We start from the raw sequence: 21007 nt of genomic DNA, 5'->3' as shown, positions 1-21007 counted from the left end.
GTTGTTGCTGCCGAAATCGAAGAAGCAGAAGAAGAAGCGAGTGGGTAAGCGCCAAACTCATCCAGGACATCATCATCATCATCATCAAGCTGAAAGCGCCGCGCAAGCAAGTATATTTTGGCTTCCCAAGCTGAGTTACCTCATAGTCAATTCTAAGCTCGTCGGACACAGGCAAACGGGTAAAGTGTTGCCATCATGACAACCTAGACCAGTTTATCATACTGCTAAACTTAATATTAGAGTAAGAATATGTTGCACCAGCTTTTCAGCTCTGGCTAACTACGCGCGTAGTGACTGCTGGCTCAAAGAGCACATGGCGTTTTTCACGTCCACTTGAGCTTTGTTCAGTTGCAGTTGCTTGACTCTGTTTACTGAAGGCCCCGATATTCGGCGTACATTTTGCACAACTAGCAGCTTAGGCGGTATTGCTCGCTGAGTGAAACTGAACCCAATATTGTGTAGCCATACAATTATTCTTATTGTGATTATTATTGTTATTTTTGCAGCGGATACCGCCCTCATCGTCGCATGATGGATGACTGCTTCGACCACTTAATGTTCAAGAACAGGCCCGGCATACAGACGGCGAGCAGCATTTTTTTCGTAAGCCACCATTGCATGTCGCACATTTTGCTGACTTATGGTGATAGTTTTTGTTCATGGGGAACAATAATGCACGGAATCCTAGCCATGCACAGCTTCGCTTTTAAAAAAGTGCATTAATACAAGAAGAACGCGAGGTGACACATATAAGACATTATCAGGAACAAATAGAACTTTAATGAAAGTGCACAATGCGAACATGTGAAATCTAGGTTTATTTTTGGGTGTCGGAAACAAGCAGATCATTTTTACCCTTCTGAGACCTATCGTACGCTGCCTTCAATCCTTTTCAGTATTGAATAGGAAGCGACTATAGGTAAAATAATCGTCCTAAATGGGAAGTCAGATGCATGCCTAGCAATAAGGAAGTGGTTTAGTCATATTCTTGACGTAAGCTTTGAAGAAAATTGACACTAATTTCTTCTAGACCCGTTGTGTTGACAAATTCGATCATCTGTTGTTGACAAATTGACTTCGCCCTGCCATCTGCTAGCCGCCTGCATAGCTCAGATGGCAGAGCCGCTGGCCCGGAAAGGCAGTGGTCCCGCGCTCGAGTCCCGGACTAGGACGAATTTTTCTTCAACTGCGGGGCTTTTCTTTCGAGGAACCCGTATAGGTTTCCTTTGTAGCAATTGCTACGATTGTGTGGATTTCTCATTTTCCCTTAATTAACCATAGTCTTGTGAGCAAGCTGTTCGTACATTGCAATACAGCCATTCTCTTTATCGCGCACACATCGAGAGAGCTTTAAGTGTGGCCGCAGATGTCGTCTCAAGAAACGACAACGAAAGAAAATTTTGAACAGCATAGTGAAGATAACGTGTGAAGGGCTGCAGAAGACGCATTGAATGAGCCAGGCTAGCTCGTTCGGTTCATACGTTTGTGCAATGTTAATAAAAGTAGAAAGGAAAGTAACGTTAAAGTAATCGGTTACATTTCTTCTGTAACGTGTACAAGTCCGCCCCATAGGGCCACTGGTCGTCGTCGGCCGGATTCGGGCCAACGGCCGGATTCGAACAGAGGCCCGATACTGTGTGTGTTATGTGTCGTGTGTTGTGGTCGTTTATGTGTGTGTGTTCTCTGTGTGTTGTGCGTGTGTGACTTATGCTTTAGTCACATAGTCATATGCCATACCAACCGTGAACAAACAAACAAAAATCCGCCTAATTTATCGCTACTAAAGTGCGCTCCCGCCCGTTAAAGTAGGTGCGTCATGTGCTCTTACCCTTCTTCTCCATGTATATACGCGCACAGACGCTGCACAGCGTGCTGGTGATGGTGTTCCTCTTCAGCGTGCTGACGGCCGAGGACGCCGCCGTTCAGCTCAAGCTCCACTCCATCGACAGCACCCCTGCAGGTGCGACAGTCTCGCGGCCACGTAGTGGCGCGTATTCTCGTTTCACTTCGCTTAGAAGCAAGAATAAAAAAGCGTGTTTGAAGGACGTTGTGGGGCTAGGTCTATTGAGACAATACTAGCTTTCACCCACTAGTACATGCAGCAGTGCGGCCATGAAAACGCTGGCCTGACGACGCGAGCATTTCCCCTGTGCCAGCGTGATATGACATTGAAACAATACCGGTATTGAAGGACTCTAACAATACTGCGCCGGATGTGCCTTTGCCGTAGTTATGCTCTTAGAAAACTGACATTGTATGGAAAAAATGACTGTTCAGATATGTGTTTACAAATGGCCTGCTAATTACTTTTTGTCAGAGAGTGCATAAATATATCTTGAGCTGCCGCAAAATAATTGTCCAGCCTTATAGGCTAGTTTATGAAAAATTACATTTTCGTTATCCGTCTTTTCTTTTGCGTTTGCTTTCGTAGGACTCCATGGAAAAGAGTATCGTGCTCCGCAGTAGTACAGATATCTGTTGATTCATGACAACAAATGTTTGATAAAAGATATAACTGGGTCCGTGCAGGCACTGTACGCCGTTGTATCGGCACACCTGTGTGGGAGAAAATGGGGCCGTTTCAGATTAAACGCAAAATTGGGATGAGGTGATTAGGAATTGGCGAGTGAAGGTGGAGGGGGGGGGGGTGTTTGTTCAAGGCTATTCCCTTTGGGTAGAACAGACAACCAATTGCCTATCAGAGTAACAGAATAAGTATTTAAGGGGGGGGGGGGGGGGTAATGCAATCGCTGGTTGACAAAGGAGTGTGTAGCTTAGGTGAAGAAATTTGCAGGCGTCGAGAGAAATAGACCGACTCTAGATATGGACAACTACATATAGAGAGGTCACCTGTAGAAGCGTTCGTCCCGTAGTGAAATAAGTTGATGGTAATCATGCGGATAATGGCGATGATTCTGTTCTGGAAACAAACATATTTTCTGGGTGACTGTCCTTTTCGTCACGCTCGCCGGCGTGAAAGCTGCTCGTAACCACCTCGTTTCCGTATACTGCACTTCAGAGCGTAGAAATGCGATTTAAAAATTAGTTGCGTTCTTATGCAAGTGATGACGACAGCAACCGGCGCCAGAGGAGACGTGGGACGACAAGGAGCCTGTAGGCGATGACAAGGCGCTCCTTGCGTGTCTCTCGTGTTGTCTGGCTTCCGTTTGCTGCCTTAATGAGCCAAGCATCCCAACAATACGTTGTGACTAAGTTATGATGGTACTTTATATGGTCATGATACTGATACGAACTTGCTAATTATTGTATAGATGTCATGAATGGCAGCGTGTCCAGTTTCACGAGTCTTACACGGAATACACGCTGTAAAAAATGCCGGACTGGCTAGCTACCTGCAGGAATAAGTATGAGATGTCCCATTGCATCGCACTTTAAAGGATAAACACATATTTACGAAACCATTATACGCTATGTATACTGATCACGAGCGTTCCTCTTTGTTTGGACCGCATGACGTATTAGATTTCAAATACCGCCGTCTGCATTCTGTCCCACTCATGATGCACGACGCCGTCCGCCTCGCAGAGATACAGTTCGCCGGTTCGCTGGTGGTGGCTTCATTCTACATCAGCAGCCTCTTGGATTTATACCTTGTCATCGGCATTGAAGATGTAAGCTGATAATTTTGTGGCTTGCTTCGCTGGGAATTTTTTTCACTGCACATGAGCCCGAAGCATTGCGACGTATTCAGTCATAGAGAAAGCTATGTTTAAAAAAAAGGGTACCTCATAATAAGCTAGCCGAAGCCGTGCTGAAATACTTGTGACGCCTTTTCCACACAGTGACCCCACTGAGTGACGTTCTTGCAGCAATCTTGTACGCTCTTTTCTTGGCCGAAAAGCAAAGTTCGGTGAAACTTTGTGCGTGTTATTATGGGGGGGGGGGGGCAGCCGCAATTTAGATAAGATTTTGATACCGCCGAATATAAAAACGTTTGGTTCGAACGTTTGTCATGCTGGGTAATCATTTTAACCGGTTTTTGAAGCGAACAAAAGAAACCGCTAGAATATACACGCTATGATGGTTTAGGAATTGCACAATAATCCAGTTCTCTGTTAACATATCCAATAATCTGTTAACATGCACATGTCTCGTGTAAGCCTAAATTATCTGCACATGCCTAGCGAGCTATATACCGAACGCGCTGTGATAGTTTCTGACTGACTGCACGTCGTCGTGGCTGCACTGCAGGATGCACTCGCCGCAATTCCCCTTTCCTCTTCATTTTCTTCTGTGCGCATATTATTAAGGCAGAGAGTTGTGCTTTAATTGGTTTAGACAAAGTCGTGTACAAGCGCGTAAGAAAAAATGAAAAGAAGTGCAGACGCCAAAGCGGTGAGAGCCCAGCGCTCTATATACAGCTTTTCTGCCGTCCTTTTGTCTCTGCGCCTCTTTTAATTTTTCTTCCGCGCTGGAGCATGTCTTTGTCATACCATGTATCCGTAGCTTAAATCGCTTGAAGGTGGCTGTGGATTCTTGTCTGTTGGATCACAGCACACAATAAATCGACAGGGACTGAGAGAGAGGAAAGACACCACAAAGCGCTGTTAATTTAGGCTTATATATATATGTATACACGAGAAATTTAGGCTTACGCGAGACAGCGCTTTCTGGCGTCTTTACTCTGGCAGTCCCTGTCGACTTCGTGTGTGCTGTGATCAAATAGACATGTATAACCAACTAGCCCACCATTTCGTCCTGAAGATACTTGTGAAGGTGAATGAAGAATGGCTGCTTCTGCTCCGCTTATGTCATATTAAAAGATTTGTATAACGTCGTTGGACAAACTATAGTGCAAGGCACAATTTTTTCTTAGTGCGAAGAATTCATCTCCTTTGCCGGCACATTTCTTTAGTAAATTTTCTTTTCTTCCGTATCTCTCAGTTTAGCAATGCCATGATGTGCGTCGCGGTAATAAGTCGTCTGATTTAACTCGCGTCGAGCAACAATGCGTTTTCGCTGACGATATATGGTGCCTCAGTGTTATTGTCTAACCTTTCTGAAGTGAGCTGTTTATTGTAAAAAAACTGTTTATTTGCTCCTAGTAGTCAATTCGTGCTTTTATTAAACAACGCTTCATACTGGGCCGGTATTTTGTAGCGATGCCTTTTCCGATTCTATGCCTTTTCAGGCTTTTCGCGCTTGGCCAGTGGTCAGAGCGACGGTCTGCCCACATTATCAACGGGATCAGGCGGCCGTGTGTGGTGGATGATAAGAATAGCATAGAATAAGGCATAAGGCATCGCTACAAAATAGCGGCCCTGTGCAGTGTAATGACAGAAACTTCTTAACGTTTTGAATATGCGAGAATGTGGTGAGTGAAGGTGTGTACGACAGTTCAGTATTAGAAGATTATTCGAAAAGTATTTGGTATTCAAGTCCATTCGCTCCTGGTACTATTGTCTTCATACTTGATTCAGTCTCGAAATTACTATTCGCGCACAACCCTGGATATTTTTTTGTTATTTTTTGTTATGCTTGAAGGTTGCGCCCATGTTACTAAAGTTTACAGGTCAATATACACATAACTTCAGTGCTGTACGTCGTGTTGTACGTACTGCTTGAAAACGCCTGGTGCCCCAGTTATCTATGTCCATCCCTGGGAATTTCATTCCTGTTATAGCGTCAGCATTATGATTGATGGAAAGCATTCCAAACTTCCAAACTCGTGTAGGTATTAGCGTTCTTTAATGTAGATAACACCGCGGCTGCCTTTAAAGGGGGGAAATTTGCACCTTTATGAACGTTACTGGGCTTGGAGTGTAGCCATGCAGCGCAGCGATCCAATGGAAGAAAGTTGAACCGAGGGGGTGACGCCTTCATCGTCGAGGTGCGCTTGTGAACAGGGAGTTTTCACAAAAGTGGGAACAGAGTTCTGGTTGGAGGACTAAAAGGCATCGCGCATGTGCAGCAAGGGTACCCTCCATCGCTTGCACCTGTGTCAGTTACACTTTTGTTCCATATCTCGGGCCGGGTTCAAGAAACAGTGTCCGTTTATCTCCCACGTCGTCGTCGTCGTCTTTATTCTGCGAAAATCTCACAAACCCGTGGCGGGGTTTAGCCCATAAATAGGGCGGTAAGAACAAGGAGGAATGGAAAAAAAAGGAATGATAGAAAAAGGAAAATAAGAATGTCGATCCCACGCATTGTGGAATCAATGAAGTGAGTGCTGATATTGAAGCAGCGCACTTATATTTGACAAGTTCACGCACACATAAAAAGAACACTTCCCCCCAAGAAAAGGGAAATTTTTGAAGCAATATAAGTTCACGAATGGGAAGACAGGTGTAACAGTTGCCCCTCGGTATCATTCTCTGACAAAGGGTGCCGCTATATCTTGGACTTCGATTATTCCTGAAGCGGGAATAAAAAAAATGTCATCTTTGTTTTTATTTTTTACTCTGGGTCTTGCTCACGCCTCACTGCCGTCAGAGCACGTGCGCTTCTCAAAGGACACTACTGAAGACGGATCTTTGAACAATAAAGCAGTAGTCGCAATCCAGCGGCTGTGTATGTCCTTTTTATGTATGCGTGAATTTGTTAGATTTGAGCTCTCTGCTTCAATATCGTCGCTCACCAACTAGACCATCAAGATCTATTAAGCAAATTAGTGCTGACAAAAACTTTATCTCTTGATTTTTTTTTTTTTCAGTAGTGGTCCGGCCAGTTGAGGAATTTGAGGAGTTCTTGGAGCAGTAAAAATGTCCTTCTGGAGTAGTTTAGGCGCAGACACACCAGCATTTCGGAGAAGTTTCGGAGCAGAAACATTGCGCTTTTTGGAACACTGGGTAGTACAGCAGTAATCTGTGGCCATTTGACGAAGCTTGTTGTTACTGTGAAATCAATAAGTGCTGCTCAAGAGTGAAGCAAAACACAAAGCCAACAGTGACCAATTAAGCTTGCCTTCCCACGGAAGGTGTACCATGCACGGTATGTTGCAAACATTTTTATTTAAGTAGGCAAAAATTTAATTTTGTAAACAATTAAATAACATTTTGTAGGCTAACGAGAACAAAGATACGCGCCAGGGCTTAAGACATACATAAAGCTACAAATGAGGAGAACAAACTGCGTCGTCAGGCACACGACAAAAAGAGATGGCAAATATCTTATGTGCATTCCAAATGACAAATGTGCTTTGATATGCTTTACCGCACTAGGCAAAATTTGTATTATGCCCATTACCAAGGCTAGAAGCTCGAGAAGAGACTGTACGTCTGTGAACGGAGTTAAGATGAGATGCCTCCGTGTGGTGCGCCGCAAAGATGGCGATGACGGTGCAGAACAACGTTCGGTACCATCCCGTACGCTCGCTTTCGTTCTGAGACGGTTTGCCGGCTTCCCGTGTGTCGTGTGACCTCTGCGAATAGATACGCGTCCATACGGTGTAAAACAGTAATTTTTGTCGCCGATACCCGACCGACCTTTCGAAGCACTACCGTTAGGCCTAACGGCCAAGGCACTGTGCCATTGCGAAAATTTGCTGTTGGCCGATGTGACCGGCAAGCTTTCCGCAAGCCGTCGCGGAAATGTTGCCGCCAATACGCTCGCAGAGTGGCTAACCGGCGATCGGCTCTGAGATCATGCATACGTGTTTTTGACAACCGTCGAAGCCGGCAACTACTCCTGCGCACACAAATTCGCAGATTTACAGAAAGTTCCAAAGTACATGTGCAAACGCGTGTATCTGCGTGCATGAACACGCGCATGCGATACGATCTGCGAGCTTCCCAGTGACCAATCAGTCCTACAACTTCCCACGTAGGCGCTGCTTTCGTCGGCGTTCCCTTTTTTGTCGGCTTCGGGTATAGGAATTGTTTCAATTGGAGATGATGACCCTTGTACCAAGATAGGCGTACCTCATGATCAGATAGTGTTTCTGCCACGTAAAAATTCCAGAATTAAATTTTCTTTTGTCCCAAAACCAACCGAGCGCCGTGGTAAGGTTGCGTGCAATGCACCGACCTCAGCCAAGTATATTTCATCAAATATACGAAAAATAGAGCAGTACATAATCTAGTCGCGAATTGATTCATTTGAACGTTCACAAATCCATGCGTATACCTGAGTACAGTCAACGTCCAATTTTTCGGACTCCCTAGGGGCCACGAAAGCGTCAGAAAAAACGAATGAACGCCTTTTACTGCCCCCAAAGCTCAGATCACCACAGGCACGTCCGAAATAGCTCTGAAGGCCTGTCAGTACACTAATTAGGCGTATCGGTGCTCGTACTGTGACAGGAGATGGCGGGTGCACAAGTTTATAATTAATGAATACATGCTGTGTCCCGTGACAATTGCCTCTTGCCACTCATGGTATGCTTCACCGCAATACTTTTCATATGCTTCACCGCGTAACATTTCTATATAAAGGCAAAGCTGATGTGCGGGAACAGGCATTATGCAACGCGTCGTGCTTTCCGAGCTTTGAAGCCAGTGGCGAGGATTACAAAGGCGGAGTCCGCGCCATTGCTAACAGCCGCGAATTGTTTTAATGAAAAACACGGCATCGAATAGCAACAAGCTTGCTAGCGAACGTCGAAGCAACTAGGCCTAGCGTTGCCCCGGTGGTGGCTACAGCTGCCGGTCTGTTCTGCGTGGGAGAGCGCCTGTTCGAGGCGTCGAGATAATAAAAATGGCGACGGTGGTAACTTCGATTAATGCCACTTCGGACCTGTGGCCATGGCAGAAAGCCCAGAAAATCAAAGGGCAAAAGTTTTTGCGTCCGAAATTTCAGACGTTCTTATACGTTGACTCTGCAGGGAACCGGGGTGGTGCCGCGAAGGCGTCTGAATTATCGGGCATGTCCGAAAAATCAGGCATCCAGAAAATACGTCGTTGGGTGTAGTTGTATAACCCTGCCGAAAACATTGTATTGTCGTGAAAACGCGAAAATATCGCACTTTTGAGCAGTTGACGCAAATGACAATTCAGTGCATGGGCGCAGCCAGGAGCAAGCAAGTCGAATTGTAGCAAAATGGCGCAAATGGCGTGGTTGGACCGCCACTGTTCTTTAGGTAGTTGTCCACTCCATAATTACGGTACGCAGTTTGAATTCCTCGAAAGCGCCACAAATAATTAATTACAGCGCCTTTTATATACGTCCACCATCGCTCCTCAGCCTTTACGCTAGGATCGAAGCGTTACCGTTTCGGAGGCTAGCCAAGCGCAGAGCGCCAAAATCTGCCGAATTGGTCCTTCCACTTGTTCACTTCTCCTGGAAACATTGCGGGCCGGCCATGCTCTCTCTTCTTGTCCCGTTGAGTGCTGAATGGATTCGGCTTTTGGCAGCACGGCCGTATAGTACGCGTCCATGGTATCTGGCACCACGAGACCGGCACAGCAGGGTTCGACGAAATGACGAATCATTTTTTCATCTGCAGTTATTTTTCACATCCAAAGCCGGCGCTGCACTCGGCGCGCGTTTTGAACTGGTCGCAATAGAAGGTGACTCGATTGATTATTTGTTGCGCTCTCGGGGATGGAAGCTCCACAACATAATTACTGGGTCGAATGATGCCAAATAAAGCAATAAAAAACGAGGCGACGTTTTTTCTATCAGTATTGCAAATCAATTGATCTCACTCGGTGCCTCGATTTTTTTTTTCCTCCCGCATCACGCCCGGGCGCACCCTGGTGGCGGCAGAATTCTCGCGCCCCGATGCTGGCGTACATGTGGTGGTCCTCGTTCACAACCGTGGCGCACGCTCTGACCCTGGTCGCCATCGCCATCTGGAAGAGCAACAAGGAGAACGTCAGTGCTCATGCTGCCATCTTTCATTCGAAACGCCTGCGCATAGCGTGTATAGCGGTGTATACGAGTGACGTCTGCGGGTAGCGAGTCCTATATAGTGCCCTCCCGGATGTTGGCCTGTGTAACTTCGCCGACAGAAATCAGCAATGAACGTTTGCGCGATTCGTGAGTGCAGTGAGCGTTTACGCGAAGCGCCTTGCGTGATCGACATGCGTTCTGGGCACCCGTGGAGAGCGAACTCGGAAGAAGAGATACACGCCGTGTACGCGTATAGCCTAACTAGTGCGAAGCAAAACGGCCGTGATCGCATTGGTGTGGTGCATTTAGCTACAGCTACACAGCATTTTGCTATATATGCGTATATGAATGAGAACAAAGAAAACGGAGGGGCCCGATTTTTTTTAGTCCTCTTATAAGAAGCCAACAAACAATAAATGACACCAAGAGCAGCATTTCTTTAATTCAACTAAGAACTACAGGTAATTTCCCCTATGCTGTCCTTGGGGTCATTGTTTGTTGACTTCTTATAACATGACTACACAGTGTGCCAATACTATCATGCACCAAGATTTAAAAATATGCATGTATCACGTAGCTGGACACAACCGAGGTAATGTTGTCTGCCGTCACTTGACGACACTTCGATTATTTTTTTTATTCCGCCTAACTACATGAGTAGTCTTAATTAATAAACTTCTCATATATTATAATTAGATGAAAAATGTCAATGACAAAAATTATAGAGCAACATGAAAACTTCCGATACAACTTTCTGTTGCTCAATACGTGCTACATAAAAGTGCTTTTCCGAGCGTGAAAGAAACCTGCGAATGCGCGCAAAATTGCCGCGCGAGGCAATTTTGCGTGAAGCTATCTCCTCGAAATCCCAGGCGGATATTGGATGCATCTCTACTGAACAACATAGGATCGCACTTAACAATGTTCTTCCAGTTCATCGAGCACCATACAGACTTTCGCAAGTAGGCAAGGCAGAAATGGACAAACAAGTTGGCATTTCTTGTTAAGGAAGTTGTTGTGAAGCCTTCATTGTCCGCCCCGCCGCACCGGTCATTCTAGCGGAAAAGAAAGGCGAGGGACGCATGCGTTTATGTGTTGACTACCGCAAGCTGAACTCCGTAAGGGTGTCCGATTGTCAGCCAATTCCACGGATTGACGATTTTCTTGACCACTCGTGAAATGCAACGTGTTTTTTTTTTACCACATTTCACATAAATTCCGCATACTGGCATGTCGGAATGCATCCTGATGACATTCAGAAAACTATATTTGTCAAGACTAATTGTCATTATGAATGGCTGGGGACGGCGCTCCGGTTAAAGAACGGCTCCTACTACATTTGAAAGAGCCATAAAATCAATACTAGAAAGACATCAGCTCAATAATGTAATCAAATACTTTGACGATGTTGTCGTATACTCACATAGATTTGACGACCATCTGGAACACCCCGATGTATTACTGATAGCTATTGAGGCCGAGAGCAAAACTGAAGCGCGAAAATTGTCAGTTTGCCAAGCCCAGCATCGAGTATTAGTGCCACAAAATTTCGCAAGGAACTGCTACACAAGCAAAACAACGTTGTTACGCGATAATCAATTGTCTAACACCCAAACCGAGAGCGAGACCTCCAGCGTCTTTTCGGCATCGTAGGCACTTTCCGTCAATACATCCGTCATTTCGGCGATATCACTCATCCTCTCACAAAACTGTCCCACAAAGACACTAAATGGGCGTGAAATGTGGAAGAGCCTTTTTTTGGAACTCAAGAAGCGCAGAACTGAAGAACCAGGGCTTCGCATATGCGACGCTTCAAGACCATGCACTGTATAATCATCATCATCATCATCATCATCATCATCATCATCATCATCATCATCATCATCATCAGCCTGGTTACGCCCACTGCAGTGCAAAGGCCTCTCCCATACTTCTCCAACTACCCCGGTCATGTACAAATTGTGGCCATGTCGTCCCTACAAACTTCTTAATCTCATCCGCCCACCTAACTTTCTGCCGCCCCCTGCTACGCTTCCCTTCCCTTGGAATCCGTTCCGTAACCCTTAATGACCATCGATTATCTTCCCTCCTCATTACATGCCTTGCCCATGCCCATTTCGGTTTCTTGATTTCAACTAAGATGTCATTAACGCGCGTTTGTTCCCTCACCCAATCAGCTCTTTTATTATCCCTTAACGTTACACCAATCATTCTTCTTTCCATAGCTCGTTGCGTCGTCCTCAATTTGAGTAGAACCCTTTTCGTAAACCTCCAGGTTTCTGCCCCGTACGTGAGTACTGCTAAGACACAGCTGTTATACACTTTTCTCTTGAGGGATAATGGCAACCTGCTGTTCATGATCCGAGAATGCCTGCAAAACGCACCCCAGCCCATTCTTATTCTTCTGATTATTTCAGTCTCATGATCCGGATCCGCGGTCACTACCTACCCTAAGTAGATGTATTCCCTTACCACTTCCAGTGCACCGCTACCTATCGTAAACTGCTGTTCTCTTCCGAGACTGTTAAACATTACTTTGATTTTCTGCAGATTAATCTTTAGACCCACCCTTCTGCTTTGCCTCTCCAGGTCAGTGAGCATGCATTGAAATTGGTCCCCTGAGTTACTAAGCAAGGCAATATCATCAGCGATATTGGATATCGCAATTTTCTGGATACGGCTCAACAAAAATATCTACTTGGTCATTGGCCATGCCGCTCGCTTTGTATGGGCCTTCGCTCACAAAAATGAAGCCAGTGACGCCTACATTTCATGCTTAAAAAGCACTTTTGCTGCCGGCAAACCACGGAAGTTCCTTTCAGGTCGTAGAACAGGGTCCACAGCAGAGAAACTTAAGCAGTTCCTAAAGCATAAACCGAATACATCAACTCTTCACAACGCCTCATAATCCATAGTGCAGCGGTATGAACGAGCCGACAAATCAAACCAAAGTCACCAGACTTAAATGCAAGATCAACGATGAACCACAGAAGACTTGGACTAAGATGCTCTCGTATGTCATCGACGAATACAATAGAACACCTCGCGAAGTTACTGGTTACGCACCTTCTTACCTCATGTATGGAATAGCATCTCATCTAGCCATATTGAAGCAACGAGATGAGATTGTGGAGGAAGTAAGGAAAACTACGGTTAATAATATTAACCGCAACAACAACAAGATTACTTTGTTCTATTTATTATTATTATTATTATTGTTGTTGTTGTTGTTGTTGTTGTTGTTGTTGTTGTTGTTGTTGTTGTTGTTGTTGTTGTTGTTGTTGTTGTTGTTAACCACAATAAGAACAAAGTAATCTTTGATAGGACGCTTCTCCCGCTTGACATTTAAGTCGGTGACTCAGTACGAGACACCATGGCATCCGAACAACGGCAAGTTAACTTCCATCATGGATGGATACGAGATTCTACGCGAGGTATTGCCACTGAACTATGAGATCAACCGCTCGGTGGCACCTTTAGGCAGAGATGGCGACATTGTTCATGTCAGAAAATTGCGTCGTTATTTTGCACCTTCTAAAATAAGGCTTTCTCGAGGGGAGTGGGAGACGTGTGACGATTGAAGAACGCGATGGCTGGAGAAGCGGATGACGAAGAGGTGCGTGTGCTTGAGAGTAAATGTATGGCGTCTCAGCCACAGCACGTCTCTTGCTTCTGAGGCTACACATATACATATATATCCCCAATAATTGTAATCGCATGTCAAATAATATAGAAGGACACTGAATTTTTTTGTTTGTTTGTTTTTTGCCTGATCAGTACAGGGAACACCTAACCTCGGTTCTTTCTTTTATACGCAGATGCCGCAAGTTGGACCATTCGTCGCCACTGCCGGATTATTCGTTTTAGTGAAGGTAAATGCACGCCGAAGTTGATTCGCTTACCAGAATAATTTATGGTTTCATGATGGCGCTATATGCTGTCGATAGCCGCAACTTGTTATGCCCTCCACCCGCCGTGGTTGCTCAGGGGCTATGGTGTTGGGCTGCTGAGCACGAGGCCGCGGGATCGAATCCCGGCCACGGCGGCCGCATTTCGATGGGGGCGAAATGCGAAAACACCCGTGGTACCTAGATTTAGGTGCACGTTGAATATTCCCAGGTGGTCCAAATTTCCGGAGTCCTTCACTACGGCGTGCCTCGTAATCAGAAAGTGGTTTAGGCACGTAAAATCCCATAATTATTTGTTTTTATTTTATAGCCTCCGCGGCTCTTTCCGCAGATAGCAGATACTGCAGATAGCGCCAGTGTTCCGTGATTAAACAAAAGCGACCAATGCGGACACTGAACATGTGGACTGAAGTGACTGAACGGTGAGTAATCGCGTCAGCAGCAGGGGGGAGGCGGGCCCGTACGCGGGTATCGAGGGGCCGCATTTATCGATGGCGCGCATTTCAGGCGACTCGGCTGATCTCAAAAGACAACGCAGCAGATATAAGTAGGCGGCCACATCACTGCCGTACGTCCCTGCCTTGTAGAATAGCACGTTCCTTTCCTGAACAATATGACACCCGTATTTCATATTAATTAAGACCCGTTTTCAGTAACTCTTATTTATTTATTTATTTATTTATTTATTTATTTATTTATTTATTTATTTATTTAATACATACTGTGGACACGAAGTCCATGCACGGTGGATAAAATACAATATTAGGCCACAATAAGTAAAACAATGCTAATACAACAAAATAGTGCAACAATACAGTAATAAGGCTGATACAAAAAGTAAACAATGCTGATACAACTTTTATAAAGGCAAGTCATTCCAATCGTTAATGGCGCTCGAAAAGAGAGTACTTAAATAGGTTGCTTCGGGCAAAATAGGGGGTTGGAGCATTTTGGTGATGTTGGCGAGTAGGCCTCGTTATTAGTGGATTTACAATACTGCCGGGTCGAGTGCCAGTTTGTTATTAGGTAACTGAGAAAGAAAGTCCATCCGTAAATTTTCGACGTGATTTAAGTGTAGTAATACTATTAGACCTGATTAGTTCCGTTGGAGAGCCGAATGTCGAAAATTTGTAGTAAGCGAACCGGATAACCTGTCTTTGGATTCGTTCACGTTTCCTTGTTACATTGACTGTAGGTGTCCCAGATAATACAGGCGTGCTCGAGCTTCGGTTGAATAAAGTAGTAATAGGCGAGTAGTTTAACAGTGGATGTGGCGTGTTTAAGCTTGTATTTGAGAAAGCGCAGTTTACAGGAAGCACAGAAAGATATATTTTGATCATGAAGGTTCCAGAACAGGTTGCTAAATATTTATAGCTGGGAATTTGTTTAAGTGCAGAAGAGCCTAACATATGACTATAAGAGAGAGAGAAATAGAGAGATGTTTTCTTGTGGGAAGTGGGAAGAAAAACAATTTTTTCAACATTTAAGGTCATCCCCCATTGATTGCACCAATAGAAAATTTTACTGAGGCTCTCATTCAGATCATCTTTCTTGGTCACAAGTGTGGGTAATTTCTTTAAACAAGACACAATCATCTTCAAATAGTCTTATTTGAACCTTAGATTTTACAACTTCAACAATGTCATTCACGTACAAGAGGAACAACAAAGAACCCGGTACACTTCCCTGTGGTACCTCAGATTTAACTGGAAAACAGGCCAAGTGATGCTCACTAGATCCACGAACTGTTCGCGATTATTTCAGTATTCAGCGATCCAAGAAACAAGTAGTTCTGGTATGCCATAGTTTTTTAGCTTAAATATTAGTTTGGATTGAGGTACCTTATTGAAAGCTTTACTAAAATTCAGAAAAATTAAATCAATTTTGTTGTTGTTTTCAATAGAAGAAGCCAAAGTGTGAATGACTGTGACTAGTGTTAGTGTAAAATATCCCTTTCTGAAACCATGTTGAGAGTTGGTTAGAATTTTATTCTCGTCAGAAAACTCGTTCATGGCTTTTGCAATAATATACTCTATTAGTTTACAGCAAGTTGACGTTAGTGAGATGGGGCGGTAGTTTTCTAAATTTAGTCAGTCGCCTTTCTTAAAGAGGGGCACCACACTGGCTGTCCTCCAGTCCTTGGGCCATCTCGAACAAGACAAGGAAGCATGAAATATGGTGTGTTATCGGGTCCAGAAGAAGTTTTAGTTTTCAAGTAGAGTTGAGGGCACTCCAGGGTAACTGATACTATTTGAAAAATTTCTAATTGCAGTGTCTGTGGTAGAGGGAAAGCCATCAGCTACAGCAGAAAATATGCTGTTGAAGCGTATATCGAATTGTTCGGCTGTGCCTCTTTGTTCGTTAATGATAATCGCGTTAGCAGAAATCTGTGAAACTAGCTTCTTTTTCTCACTCAATTTGTTCCAAAATTTAGTCTGATCGGTTTTAATAAAGCTTTGTAGCGCTGTACTGAAATAACGTTACTTTGAACGATGCGATGCACTTGCAAGTATTCCGTTGGTGTGCGCTATGATGTTAAGTGATGCGTAGTTCTCTTTTAATCTTTTCACTTCGCGTTTTAAATGGATGATGTCTCGCACCATCCACGACGTTTCCTTGTGTACTTTCTTTCGTTTGTTCGACACAAATTTATCAATGCAATACCGACACATATATATAGTCTCAAAGCGTTATCACAAAACGCCAACATCATCGCTATCAAAATCAGTAGGACATGCCTCTAAGTGATCAATAAATGACACATCATCTGCACGTGAGTAACCTTTGTAGTAATATACAGGAGTTTCTTTTTGCCCTTCATTTCAAGAAATCGGCATAGAAACATTGACTGATTTAATTGTGATCGGATAGCCCGTGTTCGATATGTGCAGTGTAATCAGCAATACAGTGGGGAAGAAACACTAAATCTAAAACAGAACTGCAAGAGCCATGTACACGAGTCGGATGGCTTACGACTTGCATAATGTTGCGGTCTAACATTATATAGAGGATAACATTCGCGTCATTTCCGGTATCAAACCAATCCCAGTTAATAACAGGGAGATTAAAATTGTCAGCCAAAATTGTTTTCTTGTTTTTATGCTGGTGCATGCGTACCTGTGTTTGGCTAGGTATTCCGAAGCCGCGTCGGGATGTCTGTATAAAGCATGTAGAATAAATGTTTGCCTACAAAAAGAGAGCTTGATGCACAATCATTCAAATGCAATGTCATTCAGTATAGCATCCACTTGATTTCTAACAAGCACCGCTACTACGGCACCTTTAGTTAAGTGATTCATGCGGAAAACAGTTTAAGAAGGAGGAAACACGTCGTCATCAGATATTTCAGTATGAAGCCACGTTTCGGTTAAAATAGTTATGTGTGCATCGTGCTGCATTAGGAGTAATTCCATACCTCAGTGATATTTTTTAATGCTGCGGGCGTTCATACTTAACAGGCGGAGCATTTTCCATGCAAAGGCAGTCTCCCGCCAAGCTTCTACCTGATCATTACGGCGATATGTCATTATTACTTTTATATTTTGATTCCCATCTGAGATATATAAGTCTCTGTCCATATTAATTTTATCATGAATCAATACTTTTCTTCCTTGTTGCTTGCCTTGCTTTGCGCTGCTCCAAAGTAGTTTTCGTTTCTTTAATGTTGACTGCGAATCATCATTATGAATGAAAATACTGGAACTGATTTGCTAATATTATCTTATTTTGGTTATAGTCTTATAAATGTAATATGATAGGCCTTTTGCCTTTTTGTTTACCAAGCCGGTGGATATGCCCTATCCAATCGCATTTCACCTCTACTTTATCTCGGAAGACTTCCTTAACTAGTGTTTCCTTCAGTAATGCTTCCCTTTCATTTGGGCCCTGTGGAATGCCATGAATAACAAGGTTAGACCGCCTGTTTCGATCCTCAAGGTTTGTAACTTTTTTAGTCTGAGAACTTAAGGAATGTTCTATAGACTGAAGTGATGAATGTACTTGGCTTGCCTGGTCTGGCATAGTTAAGGTTTCAGAGAGCATTCTTTCAAACTGAGCAAACATACGATGCAATTCACTAATGACATTCTCAGTTTTTACAAGTTGAGATTTTAACTCCAGCATCTCATTACGAAGGGTAGCTTGCCCATTTAGCAGTTGTTTAAAAAATTCCTTCTGAGTGGGGCCTAGTTTTTGCTGCACGTCGCCACACAGTAAAATTCTATAACGTTCACACAGCTGTGCGCAAATTGAAGATACTGTGTAGGGCACTGCAGGACCACAATACAACAACAGTCAGTACGAAATTAAATATCAATACAAGTGACCTGCACAAGCAGTGGCGTAGAAGCAGGGGGGGGGGGGCGGGGTGCCGTGGGCCCCGGGTGCAAGGGGCCAGTGGGGGGGTGTCATATACGACTGAAGACACCCCCCAGAAATTGTCGATATCCTCGCCTTCCTCGACTACATACGGGGGGGGGGGGGGGGGGGGGTTGACAGAAGACCTATGGGCCCCGGGTGCCAGACGACCTAGCTACGCCACTGTGCACAAGGCAAAGTAATCGCTTGGTTAACGCCATGGCAGTGATGTGTCCGCCGTGCCCTTAGAAGTCAAACTGATGCGTAGGTTGTTTTATACCCGGAGCCTCAGACGACGTCACACCACGAGGGCCATAAGGTGTCGCTAGCAGCGGCGTGCTTAGGAGCGGTGGCGACCTCGTGCGGTTGAACGCAAGGTTGTCGAGAACAGGCTGTGATCCATCGTCGAGGAAATACTGGTAAAGCTGCGTGCTTCCGGCTGTTATTGTCGCAAAACCGAAGACACCCTGCACAAGGCGAAGTAATCGCTTGGTTAACGCCATGGCAGTGATGTGTCCGCCGTGCCCTTAGAAGTCAAACTGATGCGTAGGTTGTTTTATACCCGGAACCTCAGACGACGTCACACCACGAGGGCCATAAGGTGTCGCTAGCAGCGTCGTGCTTAGGAGCGGTGACGACCTCGTGTGGTTGAACGCAAGGTTGTCGAGAACAGGCTGTGTAGCGGAAAAAAGCCATTGATCGATCACGTATATATGATTGTTGTTGTTTACACGTCTTTATTCCCAATTTTTGCCCTTAAAGGGCTGCGGTGAATTGGATTCGGAAGTAGTGGGAGTGAGAAGGTAAGGGAAACAGTGGGGGACTTAATTATCTACATCATGGGGTCTGATGCTTTCGCTGGTACGCTCGAGATGAAGAAGCCTGGTGCCAGTGGCTGGAGCCTCAGGATCACCCAGGAATTCGTACAGTGACCGCCAGAGCTCGTTGGTGGTCGCAGCACTGCAGTGTCTCGCTATAGCGCCCAGGTCTGTAGGGAGGTTGGTCGCCATTCCGTTGGGAGCGAAGCGAGGGCCCTTTGCCTGGGGCCAGATGTATATGTGAGGAGGCATGTGTGTCGCAGGTGCAGATGGCGCCGTTGTCGCACCACGTATGATGCAATCGGACCGAACTTTACCCTTGCGCGCGGCTTTCAGAGAGGCGTAGTTCAGCAGTACGTTTGTCCGTTTCTCATCACATCAGGAGTCATAAGGCCTACACGTGTGCAATTTGTTGCAGAAATTTCACACTTACTCGGCTATGGCGCCACTGCGTTTGACACGTAAGGTCCACAAGTGGCATGGCGAGACTCGGGAAGCAAGAAAGAGTGTTACTCAACCCCTATGATCTAGGTGGAGCGCAAGCGCTCCACCTAGATCTCTACATAGACCTAGATCTAGAGCGCAAGCGCTCCACCTAGCGCTTGCGCTCCTGATTGGAGAAAGCGTAGAAGCCCCAACCCTCTTGTAGCGGGATCGAGCGGCGCTGGGCAGCCTCAGCGCTAGTCACTAGTGACTCTATCGGGCGCCACCAGTGAAGGGGTCGTTTCTCAACACCCTGTTGAGCAAAACAGAACGGGCGAGTACCGGAGACGGGAACGGTGAGAGGGAGGGAGTGGTGCTGGCCGCATGCACAGGAATCTCTGGGATGGGTGTTCTGTGTAAGTGTGGGGAACTACTTGCCCGGTGTGCTACTCCCTGGCTACGCCTCGGCCCATACACCGTCTGCCCTGATAACTGCACTCTGTATTCGATATTTTTTCTCGATTTAGGTGAATCAATTTATTATGCATGCAAATTTTACCGGCACCTTTTAAAACAACGTGCGGTACTGTAGCAAACGGTTCTTCAATGAACAGCTGGTGACATGCTGTTCCCTTGTTCCATTATTGTCATTTTCATGGTGTACAAGGCAACTAAAAGCAGTTCCTTCTCACTAACAAGCTTTGTCGCAACACGTCCACTTGCGAACGGCAACACACACAAACACACACACACACACGTGTGTGTGTGTGTGTGCGTGAAATTATGCAGAAAGGAGCCTCTTCTTTTTTTCCTCAAGCGGACTCCACGCTAGTTAATATTTCACTGTGGTAATAATAATAATAATAATAATAATAATAATAATAATAACTGATGTTCAAGTTGACAATCTCTTGGAGTTTTTCTCGAATATATCGGGTTTAAGTCTATCAGAAATTTCACTATTCCAACACCTCTGTTAATTAAAAAGGTTAAATATAATTGCTAGTCAGGTGTTCTTGTGCATTTCCATGTACCATATACGTGAATCTTTCCCATCGGAACCAGTTTCCTTCGTGGTTAAAGCTAAGCTCCATATGTGTGTTGGCATTTCGCTCTAGCGTGCATACTTCACGCGAACTGGGAAAGTTCGTTTCTCTAACATAGAGGAAAGAAAAAAAAATAATAAACCCGCCGTACTAACGCGATAAAACGCCTTGCCTCTGCTCCTGATTGTCAAAAGGAAACTCGAAGGCAGGAAAGAGGGACCGAAGCAGTGTTGACTTGCAGCTGAATATTTATATTTACGGAAGTTATTTCCATCTGTATTGGAAATGTAGAAAAAGAAATGGAACAAGATCGGCTCTCCTTCAACTTTTCAATACGAACATCCGCCATAATGTTCCTCTCGGAGATAATGTCTAACTGCGTTTATGCTTTGCTAATGTGGAGACCATGCTGAAACACACTGACTGCTATCTCATTGCAGGCTTACTTCGCAAGAAAAGTGTACCGTTACAGTATGCTGGTACTGAATCCTGACTTCGTGGCCGCCGAAGTCGCGGAAATGTCTGCCGCAGCAGTTGCTGCTGAGCGATTTGCACAGCCGCCACCAACATTTTCGCCTCGTAAGGATTCTCTAGAATTGCCTCAAATAAATAAATTTCGATAATGGTGTCACAACAAAAGCTGGTGTTGCATTTCTTATAAATT

The 21007-nt window shown here is 44.9% G+C and overlaps 1 protein-coding gene across 2 annotated transcripts; it reads left to right on the top strand.

Annotated features, from left to right (window-relative positions):
- The first annotated feature begins 86 nt into the window (after nucleotides 1-86).
- On the top strand, nucleotides 87-20969 carry LOC139057815 (uncharacterized). Of its 2 annotated transcripts, XM_070536569.1 has the most exons (7): nucleotides 87-179; nucleotides 507-603; nucleotides 1858-1960; nucleotides 3547-3632; nucleotides 9667-9774; nucleotides 13611-13664; nucleotides 20784-20969. In XM_070536569.1, the coding sequence occupies exons 2-7, from the start codon at nucleotides 529-531 to the stop codon at nucleotides 20964-20966; spliced, it is 609 nt and encodes a 202-aa protein (XP_070392670.1). In that variant the 5' UTR covers nucleotides 87-179; nucleotides 507-528; the 3' UTR covers nucleotides 20967-20969. The 2 variants fall into 2 exon arrangements, with proteins under 2 accessions (XP_070392670.1, XP_070392671.1); XM_070536570.1 differs by lacking the exon at nucleotides 9667-9774.
- Nucleotides 20970-21007: the final 38 nt, after the last annotated feature.

The sequence above is a fragment of the Dermacentor albipictus genome, chromosome 3 (genome assembly GCF_038994185.2).
Source record: "Dermacentor albipictus isolate Rhodes 1998 colony chromosome 3, USDA_Dalb.pri_finalv2, whole genome shotgun sequence".
Classification (NCBI taxonomy): Eukaryota; Metazoa; Arthropoda; class Arachnida; order Ixodida; family Ixodidae; genus Dermacentor; species Dermacentor albipictus.
This window is presented reverse-complemented; position numbering and strand designations above follow the sequence as displayed.

Bases quoted from the DNA above. Each gene is read 5' to 3' on its own strand.
- LOC139057815 (XM_070536569.1), top strand. From the start codon at position 529: ATGATGGATGACTGCTTCGACCACTTAATGTTCAAGAACAGGCCCGGC. The intron at 3,633-9,666 runs GTAAGCTGATAA...TGGTGGCGGCAG, and splicing joins TTGTCATCGGCATTGAAGAT to AATTCTCGCGCCCCGATGCT. The intron at 13,665-20,783 runs GTAAATGCACGC...ATCTCATTGCAG, and splicing joins GATTATTCGTTTTAGTGAAG to GCTTACTTCGCAAGAAAAGT.